Genomic DNA, 18815 nt, shown 5'->3' with positions numbered 1-18815 from the left:
AAACCCGAAAACTAGCCTGTGGGTACCAGGCACCCTCGCAATGCAGAGCAATGATGGGTAAGTAAAGGAATTAATCAGATGGCAGATAGCCCAAGAGCTGGCAAATTCTCCTTCATTTCAGTCAGTGAAGGGTCCACCAACAAATTACATTGGATTTATAAGATTCTAAAGCTGGGTTACAAGTGCTCCTGATTTCCAATTCACTGTACACACACACTCCCTCTCTCTCTCTCTCTCTCTCTCTCTCCAATACACTTCTGCAATCGATTATGTATTTTTTCAGACGATTCCCTAGGAGACTATGACAGAATATTGAACAAAATTCCCCCATGCAAATTCTCTAATAATAACTTAAGAAAAAAAATCATATTTTGTTAGGTATAGTCTGAAAAGTTAGGACAAAATAATTTTTAGGATTAACAATCCATTATGAATATTTAACAGCTAAAGAGGGAAAATGAGTAAATCCAATACTTACAAAAGGAAATGAGCTTCTCTCAGTTTGAATACACTGTGTATGATTAAGCATTCGAAGTAACCCATTGCTGACAATATTCATAAGAGTAGGAAAACAGTGCAGTCTCTTGGTATTGCATACAACTGAAAATCTATAATCCTTCAAATAAAACAAAGACAGATAAAATAATGTTAAGCCTAAATCATTAAAGAACAAAGAAAAAGGTTTTGTGTTTAAGAGCTTAACAATGCCACATTCTAGCTGTGTGGCCATCTTTAAGTTAACTGGCCTTTCTGAGCTTCAGCTTCCTCTTCTGTGAAAGGGGAGAATAAATGGGTTGTTAAACAGTTTAAATGAGATAATGTATATTAGGCCCTAGCACAGTGGATAGCACAGCTGGCAATATGAATTTTTATTAGGATTACTAATTTATTAGTAATTTTCAAATTACTATTATACTAATTATACTAATATATTATAGTATAAAATTATTAGTATAAAATTATATTATAGTATAAAGTTATTATAGTTTAAAATTATTATAAAATTACTAATTTTATAATTTTATGAGTAATTTATTATTTATTTATAATTTGATATTAGGAGTTATTAGTATTACTAATTTTATTAGTATTACTAATTCCTCATTTTGCTTATGAGGAAATTTCATCTAACAGGATTTAAAAGTGGCCCTGGGGCTTCCCTGGTGGCGCAGTGGTTGAGAGTCCACCTGTGAATGCAGGGGACACAGGTTCGTGCCCCGGTCCGGGAAGATCCCACATGCCGCAAAGCGGCTAGGCCCGTGAGCCATGGCCACTGAGCCTGCGCGTCTGGAGCCTGTGCGTCTGGAGCCTGTGCTCCGCAATGGGAGAGGCCCGCGTACCGCAAAAAACAAACAACAAAAAACAAAACAAACAAACAAACAAAAACAACCAAAAAAGTGGCCCTGAAAAGGAGACACTAAGCTTACAGTGAGCAAGCAAAGGAATCCTGATTTTCTCGGTAGGAGATAAGTATGGGGTTAATAAAATATTCATGGTTACATTGCCAGTGAAGCGTTTTCACAGTTTCTAAGAAAATATTTATGATCTTCATGTTTATAAAAATGTCCATGAGTTGATCAAGAGGCTCAGTATTGTTCAATATTACCAAGAGTTCATGCAAGAAATACCACAGATAAGTAACAAGTAAAGCAAACGTCAAGCAACGTAGTTTCCTAGAGTTGGTGCAAAGAGATTACGTTTTTTATGATGTGCCTACTTTAGGTAGTACTGAATTCAGTGATTCATCTTCAAAGCCTTTTGTTTCTGTTTTTATTTCCCTTGTAGCAAGAAACAAACAGGTAGCTTCATTTAATTTGGCCCCCAGCTTTGCACTGGAATTTAAGTAAGACTCAGAGTTTTACTCAAGATTGGGATGTATTTTCAATAGTTTTATTCCTGTGAAAGGATCTCTACTGCTTATACTCTTTTACCCAAATTGAAACATATTAAATAATAAACTGAGAACAGTTTTCTCTCAGAAATTTTATCTGGCTATTATGGTATTTAATGTATTTTCTCAATATATAAAAATATCACTTGGGTAGTCGTTAAAAAGGATTTCTTAAATTCATAATTATATGGGTTGGTACTTTTAAGGTCTAACATTTTATTGAGTCTGAATAATGAAACGACATTTAGGTACTTTCAAATGTAAAAAAATCATCTAATTCAAAATTTAAGATAAAAATGTTTTATTTAAATTTCACAGTTTATTCAATAACCCCAAACGTTTTTAAGTCAAGTCGCTGTATACTAGCTGGATTGACTTTCTGCAGTTTTTAAAACAGTTAAAATGTAGCACTTTAATTTTTTTCATAAAAGCAAAAACAAGAGGTAAGTAGCAAGCATACCCTTTTTTTACCAGAAACTATGATAGCTCCATTGTAAGATGGGTCATCAGTGCCATTTCTATTTTCAAAGTCATCTACTTCCAAAAGTATATTTTGATGCTTCAGTGACTGTATAAAATCTTCAATATTTGATTCTAGTATGAAGTCAATAACAGAAGGGCATCATATAAAGCAAGAACATATATGACAATTTAAAAAAATAAACCACATACACAATTTAAAATCAATATTTATAGAATATCATGTAAAGGCATGTGTCTTTGGGCATCAAAATAATAATATTCGCCCATGAAAGAGAACCCATTATACTATCTTCTGTTTATCAAATCCTATGCTGTGATGAGTTAGCTTTATAATTCTATTTAATGCATGCTAACATGTGACCATTAAAACACGATAACTATTTTCTGACTTTTGGTTAAAAAATACATTTGAACTCATTAATTTGTGAAAATAAAATAATTGTATGAGAAGTACTTTATAGATTAGCCATCCTAAAACGGCCAGTAATAAACTCTCCTCTCTTCCTTATTCTCCAAAATAACAGAAAAGCAAATATATGTATGTGTATGTATACTAGGTACACATATTTTACATATTTACATATATATGACATAAATACATTTTTCCTTTGGAAGTGGGAAATGAGTTCCACTATCCAATCAAAGTGTTTGATACACCCCTAAAGAAGAAAGCAGACAGGATTGTTTGACAGAAATAAGAGCTGAGAAAACTGTGCAGCCTAGAGCAGCCGGGAGCCAACAGCTACGGAGGTAAAACCAATTTCCAGAATATCTAAACCCAGAGTGGACAAATTCAAGGGGCAAATTGAGCTCTGAAGCCATGGTCAGGCTCACTGACTGGTTAGCCACACTTGAACAAGGCAACCTCGCCTTGTGTTTCACACAGAATAGGCAGCGGCTACCGTGAATTACTTTCTAAGAGACATTATCTGGGGAAGTTACTTTAGGGCAAGACCTAAAGTAACTCCAGAAAGTTAGGGATGTCTGGAGGATGGAGGACAGGACAGGATGGAGTGAAAAAGGAAAAAGGAGGACTCGTGTTTCTTTGCTCATTTGAACTTTGAAATGGGGATTCATACTAGGATTGGAAAAATAGGGCCAAGCCCTGGATGACAGGATTCTCACCAGGTGGGAAAGGGACGCACACACACAAAATAACCTTTCCATGCCTCCTGGGGCATCCACACATCCCACGCCATCTCCACAATCACTTGAGTAGGACACCTTCGTGGTGACCCACGTTCACCCAGGCAAACAGGGATGCTCCAATTAAAGAGGAACATCTAACCAACAGTCATCAGACTCTGAGAAAAGAGGAACAAGATGGCACAGAAGCGCCACACTTACATCACAAAACATCTAACAGCTGAGTACAGAAAAGAAAAAAATGAGTAGGTTAACACAAGTACATGGATCTCAGAGTAACTGGACAGGAAACTACATACAGGAGACAACAACAAACTGAAAGGTAAAGGAACAATTCTAGATCTTGGAAATCCAATATACAATTAGCAAGACTTTCAGTTTTAAGGTAGCAGAGTGAATAAAATTGCTTTCTAAAACCCAAATGGAAAACAACAAGAAGAATGAGAAACAGGAACGAAAAGACCACCCTGGTTAAAAGAGGAGACATCTAGACCTCTGAGTCATGAATTGATATAAAAACTGGAACGCATGGGGGACGTCATCAAGAGAGGACTCGTACTCTGAATCTATTTTTTAACACCTCAGGGAGAAACATAAAAGCTTCTTCTTTACAGTGAAATAAGCAACTAGGCAAAACCAACTGCCCATCATTTAGGATAACAAGGTCACGGGTTCCAAATGGTCTTAAGGAATCTTCCTAGATCTTGTTGGAGGGGCATAGGGTATAAAAATGCCATCTCGGGCTTCCCTGGTGGCGCAGTGGTTGAGTCCGCCTGCCGATGCAGGGGACATGGGTTCGCGCCTCGGTCCAGGAAGATCCCACATGCCGCAGAGCGGCTGGGCCCGTGAGCCATGGCCGCTGAGCCTGCGCGTCTGGAGCCTGTGCTCCGCAACGGGAGAGGCCACAACAGTGAGAGGCCTGCGTACCACAAAAAAAAAAAAAAAAAGAAAGAAAAATGCCATCTTTTACATATCAATCAGTGTGTATAACATTTATAGCATAGGTTAGGCTGCTGTAACAAACAGATGTAAAAATAGAGTGGTTCCGTAAATATAGGAATCTATTTCCCTCTCATGTAAGAGCTTAGGATAGTCAAACAGACAGGCTGATAGGGAGAAAGGTTATATAGTGACTCAGCCTCCTCTGTCTTGTCTCACCATCTCCAAAGTCACAGCAAACGTGCATCATTCCTCATAGTTGTTTTCTATAAGTGAGGTTTAAATACACATTTTATTCCCTTATAATTTGCTTTCCCCCACTCTACATGTGCTATTTAACAATAAAAATAACTTATTTCTGGACTTAAATTTTGTTTTTTGTTCACCTGTGTTGTTGATGATCAGTAAGCTGGTACGAGGGTCCTGGGGAAGTTGTCCAGGAGAGAGGAAATACAGTTCGGGTTTAAAGTCCCAATCAGTCTTCTGATTTAATACAGCATAGAGCATGCTTTCCACAATCAGAGGGAACATTGCAATTCCAAATACAAATAATCTACCAATAAAGAAAATTTACCATATGAATCTATAACAATGTTATTTATTCAGCCAGACATTTCACAAATATTTGCTGAGTGCCATCTATAATAGATGCTCAAATTTTGAAAGCTACACCTTTGCACGCCACACAGTACTAAAAGGCATTGCAATAAAACACAAGGCTATCAAACTATGAGAATTAAACAGACCTAACATACAGGTATTCCCACCTTTGGTAAAATCAAATGCTACACTTATCCAGCTCTGGCAGGAATGTTGGTTGGGTATCGCATTCTAGTTTTTTGTTGTTGTTTGTTTTTGTTTATTTTTTTAGATCCAAGATAACAATTTTCTTTTCTTTTTTTCTTTTTTTCTTTTTAAAATTATCTTCCCATATAGAACATTACAGAGTGTTGAGTAGAGTTCTCTGTGCTATGCAGTAGGTCCTTATTAGTTATCTATTTTATATACAGTCGTGTGTATATGTCAATCCCAATCTCCCAGTTTATCCCTCCTGCCTATTTCCCCCCTTGGTAACCACAAGGTTGTTTTCTACATCTGTGATTCTACTTCTGTTTTGTAAATAAGTTCATTTGTACCATTTTTTAAGGTCCCATATATAGGGATATCATATATTTGTCTTTCTGTGTCTGACTTACTTCACTCAGTATGACAATCTTTAGGTCCATCCATGTTGCTGCAAATGTCATTATTTCGTTCTTTTTTATGGCTGAGTAATATTCCATTGTATTCTAGTTTTTACTTTTCTCCTGGTTTAACCCTCTCTTGTTACTCGCTATCTAACAAACCATGTGCTCTGATACTCACAGGGTCAAAAATGCTTTCTTCCCATGTTTTAACTTTAAGAAACGGAGCCGTGCCATTGCACAGAACTGCAGTCTCCAAAGGTCCATGGCACTCACAGCCGTCTGCATCTCAGGGAGAGAAGAGCAAGATGAATCCATTTCAGGTAGGCGTCCTGTGTCCCCCATCATCTCTGCTTGTTCAAAATTTGCACACACACACACACACATTATTAATGCCACCATGGGCATCACAGTTTTCTCTTTTTAGCAATATTACAAATTGTTTTAGAACGTTCGTGGTTACAAAGCAAAGAACATAAGAAAAGAATTATGTGTATGATGTCCACATTCAATAAACTCAGTGGGGAAAATATGCCAAATTCATACCAAAAGTGGAACTCAGGAAAGGATGATCTCACTATACCCAGTCTTTGAGAAGGCAGAGAAGGTCCCATAAGTGAAAATATTCTGAAGGATTTCAAGAAGTCTCCTCCATAAGAACCACCAATCCTGGATGCCTAAATATCTACTGTTGAGCTATCAATAATTTAGAAGTATATGTGAAAGATTATCAGCTCTGAAACCATCAGATCTGTACCTGATTCCCAAATATATGCCTTACAAGCAGCAGGATTTGGGGCAAGTCACTTAACTGTGGTTTGTCCAATTTTCTTATATGTAAAAGCGTGCCAGTGGCATTTGTTATAAAGGTTATTATGAGAAGGTAATTGCAATATAGCCACACATCGATCAAAGTGTCTGGCACAGAGGCTGCAAAATGACAGTTCTTATTATTATTGTCCATTAAAATACACCTTAGGAGGGACTTCCCTGGCGGTCCAGTGGTTAAGACTCTGCACTTCCACTGCAGGGGGTGCAGGTTCGATCCCCGGTCGGGGAACTAAGATCCCGCGTGCCATACAGTGCGGTCAAAAAAAAAAAAAAGAAGAACCAGTAAAGATACAATAAAATGAAATGAAATAAAAGAAAATACACCTTAGGAGATTATTTAACCCTTTTCCTCATCAAGACCTTAACGGAAATCTGTATATGAACAAGCTAAGGGCGATTTTTGTAAGAAACATCTGCTCAGACTTCATGACCCTGACTGAGAGGCTTTGACATCCTCAAAGTATCCAAGAAGCAGTGAGCATCTGGGGGTAGGAGAAAGCTGTTGAAATAGGAAGCAAATCATTTCCAAAGGGAAATCTGGGATACTCCAAGAAGGGCTCTGTGTTCAGTCCTCATAACAATGTTAAGAAACAGTGACAGCCTTTCCCAAATGGCAGAGTCAGATTTGGAAGTTGTCACATTCCTTAGTGTGAATCATGCATAAGACATTATAAACACTAAGTTGATACATGAGCATTTGGAAATTGATCTTCCATGAAGTATACAGATGGATTTACCTTGCTCAGCAGTTGATGTTCCTTCCAGTTTCATGAAGACTTCATTCAGAGTTGATGTGGAAACCTCATAGCTCAACACACCCAGGCCAGAACCCTTGTCGAGATCACTGAAAAGGTCTAAGGCAACAGAGGGGAATAGATACATTTGAAATACCACACTGACAACTAAACCTAGTAAGTAAATACTTATCTAAAAGATGATGCAGAGTATTGTGCAAAAAGTTTATGTCTTTGGAATATCACAGTAAGCAAAAGCAAAATTTCACTAGAATGTTCTCCCTCTCTGAAATGAACATGTCAGGCTTCTCCCTCTGTCCTCAAACCCTCTGCACTCCATCTTCTGTCCACAGCTCATGAAATGCCTACAAGCTTCTTTGAGGAAAGACGAGCAGTCAGAAAGAGCATCCTTTTCTCACACCACAAATCAATGTATATGTCTACCCCTGTTCCTGGTTTCCCTTCTGTGTGATTTGTAGCTGCTCCCACTGAAGCCCACCTCTTTGACTTGTGTCCTGAATTCCATCCCTTTGGGCATCTTAAGGACTTCCCAAAATGGTCTCTTCTTTTTCTCTCCTGCATCATCAACTTCTTCTACATGAACTGGGTCATCCCAAACCAGAGGCAAAAATGCTGCAAGATCACCCACTGAACAAAGACAAGCAACAGCAGGGACTTCCCTGGTGGCGCAGTGGTTAAGAATCCGCCTGCCAGTGCAGGGGACATGGGTTCGATCCCTGATCCGGGAAGATTCCACATCCCGCCGAGCAACTAAGCCTGTGCGCCACAACTACTGAGCCTCCACTTGCTGCAACTAGAGAAAGCCCACGCGCAGCAACGAAGACCCAACACAGCCAAAAATGAATAAATAAAATATAAATAAATTTTTAAAAGAGACAAGCAACAGCAAAAATGAAAACAAAACAAAACAAATCTACTCCTTTCCCACACACATTGCTCCAAAGATCTGTCTCTTTTGTTCTCTTTCATTAGTCGCATCCTCTTCACACTTAACCTACACAAATCCAAATGCTACCCTATCCCCCCCACAGAAGCTACTCTTTTCAAGGTCATCAGCAATTCCAGATTTCTTAATTCAGTGAATAGGTTTGGGGGGGTTTTGTTTGTTTTTATTCTTTTAACTTGGTACGTCTGTCTGTCTTTTTTTTTTTTTTTTTTTTTTTTTTTAACTCAGTGACATTCAAAGTTGCAGACTAGCCCCTTATTCTAGAAACGTTTTCTCCCCTGAGTTGATAAGAACACATGCTCCTGTGTTTCCTTCAGGTTCGTCAGGGGCTCCTGGTTGCCACCACCCTCTGACTCTTTCTCTACTTCCTCCGGAGGGTTCAGTCCTATGTAACCTTCTCACTAACCCAATCCCTTTGCATTAAATCCATCTACATGCCAGTGATTCCCAAGTTCAGTTGTCTGATTTTGTTCTCTGATTTCCAGTATCTTGTAATCCAACTATATACTTGGCCGTTTGACATCTCCACTTGGGAGTCTAAAAGCATCTCAAAGTAAACATTTCCAAAATAGAACATTAATTCCCTTTTCTCCATCCTACCCAACTGCATGTGTCATCATTTTACACTAAATGACACCCTTTCCACCCAGTGATTTAAGCCAAAAGTCCCGCTTGATTTTTCACTTCTTGTGCTTCTCAGACTGGCCATCAGACAGATTCTTTGGCTTTATCTCCAAATATATTTCAAATCCAACCACTTCCACTCATCTTTCAGCTGGCACCACGGTTAAGCAATCACCTTTACCTCTGATATGGCCCCATGACTGGTCTCCTAGGGTCCACTCTTGTTCCTCTCTACCCTGTGTGCTCTTTTATATCCAGAGAATGAAATTATGTCACATCACATCAATGCCCCGTTTAATGACATTCAGTGGTTTCTCAATGCATTTAAAATAAAATTCACAGACCACACAGCAGCCTCCAAAGCTCCATATGAGCAAGTCTCTACCCTTACGACGGCACCCGTCCCCGCCAGCCGCTCCCTCCCCCGCTCACTGCGGTCCAGACACCCCTTTCCCCCTCTGCTTGGAACGCTTTCCATTTCCTTCTTGTGGCTGTCGGCGACCACTCTGTATAAACCGCAGCGTGACACCAGTCACATCCATATGTTTATTACTTTATGATACAACTGTAATACAGCCTGGTTTATTGTGTATGTCCACTTCTCCTCGCCCAACGGCCCGTAGGCTCCTTGAGGGCAGGGATACGTATGTCTTATTTAATCCCTTGCACGTTGAGCAGTGCCTTTTATGTAACGAGTCCCTGATAAACACTGCTTGTGCATCTCTTTCATGGTGGGTACTTGGATGAGGATGCAAGCTTTGTTGAGAAGCCTCTCACCTACCACTTTCCACAGTGGGTGGGTGACAGGCCAGCAGCATTACTGAGATGAACTAGAGGAGCCCTGAGGTTGCAGAGGCACTGCATTTCCCCATGGTCTGCACATGGCATGCGGGGGACTGGGAGTCCCCTTATGTCCTACAGGACATAAGTACGTCATTGGACTGGCAGGGGCCTGGGGTGTGCATACAAGGCTGCCATGGGCTGACACACCTACACCAGGGAATCTGGCTAAGTGACACATTCTAGTGGTGGTATCAGCATATACCTCACTACTCCCCCTACTCAACTGAAAAAGAAGGTAAGCTAGCTGCACCTCATTGGACATTAGTCCAGGAACAGAAGAGCATCATACAGCCCATGGACCTGAGGGCACCATCTTCCCTGCTACCACAAGGACGTAGAGAGCTGCCGTATTTGCACATTGGGACTAAATCTGAATTCCTGAGTATTCGCCTAAAGAGACTGAATCATCCAAATGAGCCTGTTTTTTTGTTTTTTGTTTGTTTTTTGTTTTGCGGTATGCGGGCCTCTCACTGTTGTGGCCTCTTCCGTTGCGGAGCACAGGCTCTGGACTCGCAGGCTCAGCGGCCATGGCTCACGGGCCCAGCCGCTCCGCGGCATGTGGGATCTTCCCAGACCGGGGCACGAACCCGTGTCCCCTGCATCGGCAGGCGGACTCTCAACCACTGCACCACCAGGGAAGCCCCCTTCTTACTTATTGATTTATTTCTCTCAGTGGTTTCACACCTCAACTGCTTATTGCAATAACCTGCCCAATGACGATAACACAAACTTTCCCGGCTTCCTCCCCTCCCCCGTCTCATGTCCCCTTTCCCCACTGATGCTTCTAGGCATCAATTACCAAACAGATTAGCTGCACTAAACTCCGCATCTCAAGTTCAGCTTTTTAAAAAACCCAACCCCAAAGCAAGATCCAAACCCATTAAGCAATGAAAACTGTAATAATAACGTGAACACTTTCCCAAATTTCATTCCATTGTAATCATATTTAAATTACCTGGAAATTTATTCGTCCTTTCCACAGGCAAAGTATACACAAGCTTTTCTTTGTTTTCTGTTTTCAGTTTGGCATCAGGGATGTGATGATTAATGAGGGATGTTACTTTTTCTGGATCACATGTTTCATTTCTATACAAACTAATACATAAAAGGAAAGACAATTCATTTGTATTTTCTCTACTGCTACCACAAAAATAGAGTTTTTGTTGGATTTCTGGCCTTTGTGTATTACTTCACTCGACTTTAGGGAACAAACAAAACGAGTAAATAATAACAATAATAACAATAAAGTCATCGGTTTGAAAAATATTAGGGTCTATATAGAGAAGGTATATCAGCTCAAAACAACTATAAACACACAAATAAATATGGAAAGTAATTAAAACTATATATCAAGTATGAAGATAAACAGAGGGAGTTGAGAATATTAGGCAGAAGAGATTTCTCAGGGAAAATAATTATTACACCAGACTGTGTAGATATCAGAAAATTAGTGTCTAATCGGGAAATCTGCCCTTCATGCATGCTTTGTGTGGCCATCAAGGTTTTTTCATAAAATTCTTTTAGCCTGGACACACTTTCTTTTTCTTTTTCTTTTCTTTTTTTTTTTTTTTTTTTGTGGTACGCGGGCATCTCACTGTTGTGGCCTCTCCCGTTGCGGAGCACACGCTCCGGACGCGCAGGCTCAGCGGCCATGGCTCACGGGCCCAGCCGCTCTGTGGCATGTGGGATCTTCCCGGACCGGGGCACGAACCCATGTCCCCTGCATCGGCAGGCGGACTCAACCACTGCGCCACCAGGGAAGCCCCTCTTTTTCTTTTTTCAAATTTTATTTATTTTTATTTTTGGCTGTGTTGGATCTTCATTGCTGTGCACGGGCTTTCTCTAGTTGCAGCAAGTGGGGGCTACTCTTCGTTGCGGTGTGCAAGCTTCTCATTGCACTGGCTTCTCTTTTTGCGGAGCACGGGCTCTAGGCGCGCGGGCTTCAGTAGTTGAGGCACGCAGGCTCAGTAGTTGTGGCTTGTGGGGTCTAGAGCACAGGCCCAGTAGTTGTGGCACATGGACTTAGTTGCTCTGCGGCATGTGGGATCTTCCCAGACCAGGGCTCGAACTCGTGTTCCCTGCATTGGCAGGCGGATTCTTAGCCACTGCACTGCCAGGGAAGCCCCTGGACACACTTTCTTGTTAGGCACAGTCCTCTTCACACTTTGCCACCAGATTTACTTCCTGTTGATAGTAGCTTCTGAAGGTATTTGACTTTGTGCCCTCTGAAAGGATGAACATCTACTGCAGGATTGCATGGATCAGCTGAGGCGATGGAGGGTGGGGAGAAGGTTGAGGTGTAGGCGGCATGGGGCGGCTACCTGGAAAGTGGTCCATGAAGCAGCCCTGCTGCCATTAGCCAGCCCGGGCTTCTCTTTTTGAAATCTGGCCGATCCCTAGAGTTAGTGAAGGTGCAGGAACCGCACTGGGAAACACAGATCAATCCAGCTGAGCAGAGATGAAGCAGAAGGCCAGTTCTCTCTCAGAATGCTCTACCTTTATGATACACCAGTATTGAAGATACAGCCATGTATCCCATCTGTCCCTGAAGGCTTTACCTTAAGTGATATCCAAGACCCCATCTTCTCTTCAAAAAGACAGAGGAGCCGGCACACTTCACTCTCCCGCTGGACAGGATCACTTTTCTATCTGAGTAGAAAGAAGTGAGAGAGAAAAGATGAGAGGAGTCATTTCTTCCCTCTCTAGAAAATATGGAGGAGGCGCCAGAGTTCAGATTTCCAAAGGAGACGTGTCCTATGGGGACATAACTCCATCTAATGGGCATTCAAACATTTAAAACATGCATTAAAATGGATGCATTTAAAATGAGCTTATGCGAGACCTCCCCGGTTTTCCAGTGGTTAAGACTCCATGCTTCCACTGCAGGGGGCATGGGTTCAACCCTCATTTGGGGAACTAAGATCCCACATGCCACGTGGTGTGGCCAAAAAATTAAAAAAAAATTTTTTTAAATGAGCTTATGCATCTCAGTCCACTTCCGTGCCCTCCAATACTTGAAAAAAAAACACATCATAAATTCCATGGGCATATTTTCTACTCTGGATGCTAAAGGACGAGTGGATATTTTTCAACCAAATATACATGAAAGAAGATTGGGATGTTGTTGAAATTAATCAAAAGCTGATGTGAAAAAAAATCAGTTTTTTATTAGCACTCACAGTCCAACATATGTCCTGCTGGTGAGGAATTCTACAGTGGGACTAGATGCCTGTCACCCCCCGGATTCCTATGCAGTATAGACACACCAAGGTAACAAGAGCAGGGGTCTTGCCCTGGGAATAAATACTTCACAAATTCTTCATTGTCATACTGAGATAAAACCAACAATTACCAGCCAGGATGTCAGCTTCATCCATGAAGTTAGTACTCAAGAGGATCACACGGTCTGCTTTGTGCTCCTTGAGGAAGCTCCACACTCGATGTCTTGAGAAGGGATCTAATCCCACAGTTGGCTCATCTAATAGCAAAACCTACAGACAGTGAAGATACATAAACTGTGCCTCTCTTCCATGTTAATTGTTTCCACACTAGAGCATGGGAAACAATCAAAACCAAGCAAAATAAAAACTATCCAAGCATGTATATCCAATATACTTACACTCATGGTTAAACATAGTAGGTTCTCTCCTGATATATTATAATGAAAACTCTACTACTTTTAGTGGTAAAAGAAGAGCTTCACTTCTTTGACATTAGTCTTAGCAATATTTTTTGGATATGTCTCCTCAGGCAAGGGAAACAAAAGCAAAAATAAACAAATGGGACTACATCAAACAAAAAAGCTTTTGCAGAGGGAAGGAGACTATCAACAAAACCAAAGGCTGCCTACTGAATGGGAGAAGATATTTGCAAATGATATGACCGATGAGTTAATATCCAAAATAAACAAAGAACTCACATGACTCAACTCAAAAAAAAAATCTGATTACAAAATGGTCAAGGAATCTGAATAGACATTTTTAAAAGAAATGGCCAACAGACACATGAACAGATACTCAACATCACTAATCATCAGGGAAATGCACATCAAAACCACAATGAGGCTTCCCTGGTGGCGTAGTGGTTGGGAGTCCGCCTGCCGATGCAGGGGACACGGGTTCGTGCCCCGGTCCGGGAGGATCCCACATGCTGTGGAACGGCTGGGCCCGTAAGCCATGGCCGCTGAGCCTGCACGTCCAGAGGCTGTGCTCCACAACGGGAGAGGCCACAACAGTGAGAGGCCCGCGTACCGCAAAAACAAAACAAAACAAAACAAAAAAACACTATGAGATATCACCTCACACTTGTCAGAATGGCTCTTATCCAAAAGACAACAAATAGCAAGTGTCAGTGAGGATGTGGAGAAAAGGGAGCCCTCGTGCACTGTTGGTGGGAATGTAAATTGGTGCAGCCACTATGGAGAACAGTGTGGAGGATCTTCAAAAACTTAAATTAAAAATAGAACCACCACACAATCCAGCAATTTTACTTCTGGATATTTTTCCAAAAAAAACCCTGAAACACTAATTCAAAAAGATGCATGCACCCCTATGATCATAGCAGCACTATTTACAATAGCCAGGACATGGAAGCCACCTAAGTGTCCATCAATAGATGAATGGATAAAGAAGATGTGGTGTATATATACAATAGACTGTCACTCAGCCATTAAAAAGAATGAACTCTTGCCATTTGTGACAACAGGGATAGACCTAGAGGGTGTTATGCTAAGTGAAATAAGACAGAGAAAGACAAATACTATATGATCTCATTTACTTGTGGAATCTAAAAAAGAAAACAAGCAAACAAACAGAACAAAATGGAAACAGACTCAGATACAGAGAACAAACCAGTGGTTGCCAGAAGGGAGGGGGTGGGAGGATGAGAGAAATAGGTGAGGGAGATTAAGAGGGACAAACCTCCAGTTACAAAATAAATGAGTCACGGGGATGAAATGTACAGCTTGGGGAATGTGGTCAATAATATTGTAATTACTTTGTACAATGACAGACAGTAACTAGATTTATCATGGTGATCTTTTGTAATGCACAAAAATATTGAATCAGTATGTTGTGCACCTAGAACACACGTAGTGTTGTAGGTCAATTGGATTTCAATGATAATAATAATAATAATAAATGGGCATGTAATTTCATCACCTGTGTATACAACAAAATGTTTTTATCACACCACACACACACACACACACACACACACACACACACACGAAGAAGAGCTGGACTTTTTCCTGATACTCAGTCTGCATTCCTCCATATGTATAATCGCACTTACTTGAGGGTCTCCTAAAATGGCAATCCCAATGGTCAGCTTTCTTTTCTGACCTTCACTTAGATGTGCAGCAATATTATTCTGAATGTTCTGTATGTCCAACTCCAATAAAATTCTTTGTACCTAGACCAGAGAGATACAAAGCTCATAATCCAAGATGATGCATATTATGCAATTTTAACCATCTGTTAAAGTAGTATGTACATTTTAAAGGACCTCATTGCCTAAATTTTATTCAAAACAGGGCAGTAAATCACTGATTTAACTTGGCAAATGGTTGGCAGTTCAGTGAACCCCGAGCACACCCATCTACCTCTTGTTCCACTTCCTGTGGCGGAATCCCTTTTATTTTAGCAAACAGCCTGAGGTTTTCCTTCACAGTGAGTGTGTCAAACTGAACATTGAATTGAGGACAAACACCAGTTATCTTTTGGATTTCCTCCAAGTCTTGCATTTCAGAGAGATTTTTATTATAGATGGTAACTGATCCTAAGAATGGAAGTTAAAAATAATTTAACATTGGCAAGATAACATGATTTATTAATGTCTGGAGATCTTATTCAGGAATATATTGGCATATATTCAGAAATATCTAAAATAATGACTTTATAATTTATTAACAACTACTAATTAGTCTTAACATAAATAGATGCTCAGAATAGTGTATATTTCCCTGGAGTATCACACAGCAATGGAATAAAGATAATGATTTTCACGAAAATTTGGGAAATACAAAATATATATAAAACCTTACAGCTCTGATAAACAGCTCCAGATAAACAAATATTATTTCCTCTTAAGCAGTTAAATTTAACCTTAAAGTGAGAAAGGCATACATATGACCTCATTCTATTATCAGACATCTTGCCTTTGGGAAATATCTTTTTGCCCACCTTCTGTTGGAACAGACAATCCATTAAGGATGTTTAGCAGCAAAGATTTGCCAGCTCCACTGTGGCCCAGAATTGCTGTGATTTGACCTTCATATATGTCAAAGAACAAGCCTGTTTTTAGAATAAAATATTAACATTATAAACGAGAGGGCAATAGACAGGGCTGTTTCTAAAAACAGAACAAGACAATTTATTTTAATTGTATATTCTGAAGCATTTCAATAGTTTAAAATATATAATATTCGATATTTTCCTGGTTGCTAAAAAAACATGCTTACTGTAGAATATTTGAGAAATAAATACAATCACTTTAGAAGATAAAATCAAGGATAATTCCAAATATTAACATTGTAATAAACTTACATCCTTGCATTTGCATATATGAATATGTAAATATATTTATAAACTTTGATCATACTCTATTTTTCCCTAGCCTGCCTTTTCAAATATTAAATCATAAACATATTCCATGGCATTAATTACCTTCTAAAATATATTCACCAAAAATTTATATGTCTCCCTGAGCCCATTTTTCTATTCTTTTGTTATAAATGTTTTGCATTGGCAAATAGAAAAATCATTTAGCTAAGAATCCTTTGAGGTATTATTTTTTGTTCATTTGTCTTACCACCAAGTGAAAAATCAAACTTTGTTACGGAAAGTTGTTGAACAGAGTAAGATGAAATTCTTAAGAATCTTATAATACATTATATCTAAATGATCAATCCTTTCAATTAAATTAAGTGACCTACTTTCTAATGTTATTGAAATTAATGACTGGGCTGAAATTTCAGTTCATTTATTTTCTATCTGGATGATCTTGGATAAATGAAATTCTATAAGGTTTGGTTTACTCAGCTATTAAATGTGCTAGTAAAAATAATTGTAAGTAAAGGGAAAATTCTTCCTGTTGTAATCCAATCCATTAAAACCCTCGTTTACAATTGGACTAAAAGATTCTAAAGATCATTGGAAGAATAAACTCAAATAATTAAGAAAATTTAAAGAACAGTATGAAATCAGTCTTGGCTACAAGATATTAAAATATATTGGAAAACCATGATAATTAAAATATTAGTAACAGTCATAGCAGTGGAGCAAATATAATAATTAAAATAATATATTACTGGTCCAGGATACACTGACCAATAGAACAAGAATAGAAACCTAAAAGGAGCCAAAGTAAAGATAAGAAATAAAGATTAATGAAACAACCTTTCAAATTCATCAAAAAGATGAGTTAATTAATAAACAATATTGGGACAACTAAACAAGTTACATTAACAACTTTTATGTTTATTGTTTTTAAATGGGAAACAAAAATGTTTTCAAGGATAAGAGAAAAGTGACACTAGCTATCTTGGAAATGACAAGTACTAACTGAAAAAAGAAATATAAGCCTCAGTTTCCTCATACACAAAGTGGGAGAGACATTATGGATCTCATAGGATTAAAGGGTAAAAAGGAAAAAAAAGCCCATGTATGTCATTTAGCATAGTTCCCAGCATACACTAAGCACTCAATAAACGTTAAACGTTTGTTGCTATTCTTACTGTTGTTGTTCATTACTGCTTATGGGAGTATGAATTTTTATAACCTTGGAAGGAAATAACTTGATATATGAACCAAGAATCTTAAGAATATGGCCCCATTTGAATAATTCTGCTTCTAGAAATTTTTATTCAGCAAATAATTAATGATCTTTACAAAGATTGAGCAAGAAGGTAGATTATAGCGTTTTTTATGAGAGTGAAAAAATTGGAAACAAACGGAATTTCCTATACCAGCGTGTTAGTTAACTAAATCATGGGGTCCATACAATGGAGTGCTATTTAGCCCTGTTTAGCTAACAGGCTGCAGACAAGGGACTCAAAGGCACATTTTCAAGAATGTTCCAAGTGGCCACAGGCACCAGCTTCGCGGGGTGAGGGGGCAGCTCCCGTCCTTACTTTCCAAAGAGTAACTCCAGCTGGTTGTTTCACATGTTTTCACATCTACCGATGCTCAATGATTTTAAAGTTTTTAAGGTTCCGCTACTTTTAAAAATATAAGAAATCCTGCAGAAGTTGAAACTATTTAGACAAACTAATGAGGGCAAAAGTAGTTCATAACACGCTCTGGAAACTGAAATGATATATTTAAAAATATTTAACGTATCTTTGGCTAAAATTAAAAAAATGAAATCACAGAGCTAGATGGTATTTGATAAGAATAAGCTTAAATTTAAACTGTCAGAAAGAAATACATATGGGAGTCTTTCCACTTATCCATCTTAAATACATAATATAAGGAGACATTTTTAAAAGATGCAGAAGGGAATATGAATAATAATAAAATTTTATCAACTAGGAAAAAACCCAAAAAACCAACTTGTTTACACAAGTACATTAAATTCTCAAAGGAAAGATGTAATCTCAAAGGAATAAGTAAAATTGAGTTAAGGGATCTGCACTTGTTAGAAAATAATTGCAATGTAAGCAAAATGGACCAAAGAACTCTCAACCTTTGAGAGGGTCTATGGCTCTTCCTTTTTAAAATTTTAAGGTTTCTGTCTTTTCTAAAAATACTTTACATTCCTCCTAAAAATCATTATTCATAAGAGCAAGCAGTCCTCTATGAAATATAACCACTAACTCTGATGCTTGCTTAAAATGTTGTTAAATAAAAAAACTACATTTGTGAGAATACTCAGTTTCAAATATGTTGGTTCACAAGAAATTATAAACTATGTTTGCCATAGGGTATTGACTTGTGAAATTTAATTCATGGTCAAAGGTTAATTTTTTGTGTTAATCTCACCAGTACACGTAAACTATGTAAATTCCCTGGCTAGTATAAAAAAAAAGTATCCATTTTAAGTCTAGACGTTTTTTCCTCATAGTGCAAATACAATAAAATATTGCTTATAGCAAATTCTTCTTTAAAAATGAAGAGGCATTTTTCACTGTAGGATTCCACTTTTGTAGATTAATAGATCCATGAAACATCTGG

At 38.7% G+C, this 18815-nt stretch overlaps 1 protein-coding gene across 8 annotated transcripts in view; it reads right to left on the bottom strand.

The window, feature by feature from the left end:
• ABCA6 (ATP binding cassette subfamily A member 6) overlaps positions 1 to 18815 on the bottom strand; it is a 60353-nt gene that overhangs the window by 21723 nt on the left and 19815 nt on the right. For all 8 annotated transcript variants that reach the window (XR_014291970.1, XM_082604972.1, XM_082604969.1 and 5 more), the window contains 11 exons: positions 15825 to 15935; positions 15245 to 15420; positions 14935 to 15054; positions 12995 to 13133; positions 12201 to 12291; positions 10598 to 10737; positions 7212 to 7328; positions 5825 to 5993; positions 4846 to 5012; positions 2352 to 2485; positions 479 to 616 (listed from right to left, as the gene is read on the bottom strand). Coding sequence is in view for 7 of the 8 variants with exons in the window: in XM_082604972.1 (XP_082461098.1) it covers positions 479 to 616; positions 2352 to 2485; positions 4846 to 5012; positions 5825 to 5993; positions 7212 to 7328; positions 10598 to 10737; positions 12201 to 12291; positions 12995 to 13133; positions 14935 to 15054; positions 15245 to 15420; positions 15825 to 15935 (1502 nt within the window). In the remaining variant the exon portion in view is untranslated. The remainder of the gene's footprint in view (positions 1 to 478; positions 617 to 2351; positions 2486 to 4845; positions 5013 to 5824; positions 5994 to 7211; positions 7329 to 10597; positions 10738 to 12200; positions 12292 to 12994; positions 13134 to 14934; positions 15055 to 15244; positions 15421 to 15824; positions 15936 to 18815) is intronic.

This window comes from Mesoplodon mirus (assembly GCF_964341445.2).
Source record: "Mesoplodon mirus genome assembly, chromosome: 18".
In the NCBI taxonomy this organism is placed as follows: domain Eukaryota; kingdom Metazoa; phylum Chordata; class Mammalia; order Artiodactyla; family Ziphiidae; genus Mesoplodon; species Mesoplodon mirus.
Note: the sequence above shows the minus strand (reverse complement) of the source record. Positions and strands in the feature narration are given on the sequence as shown.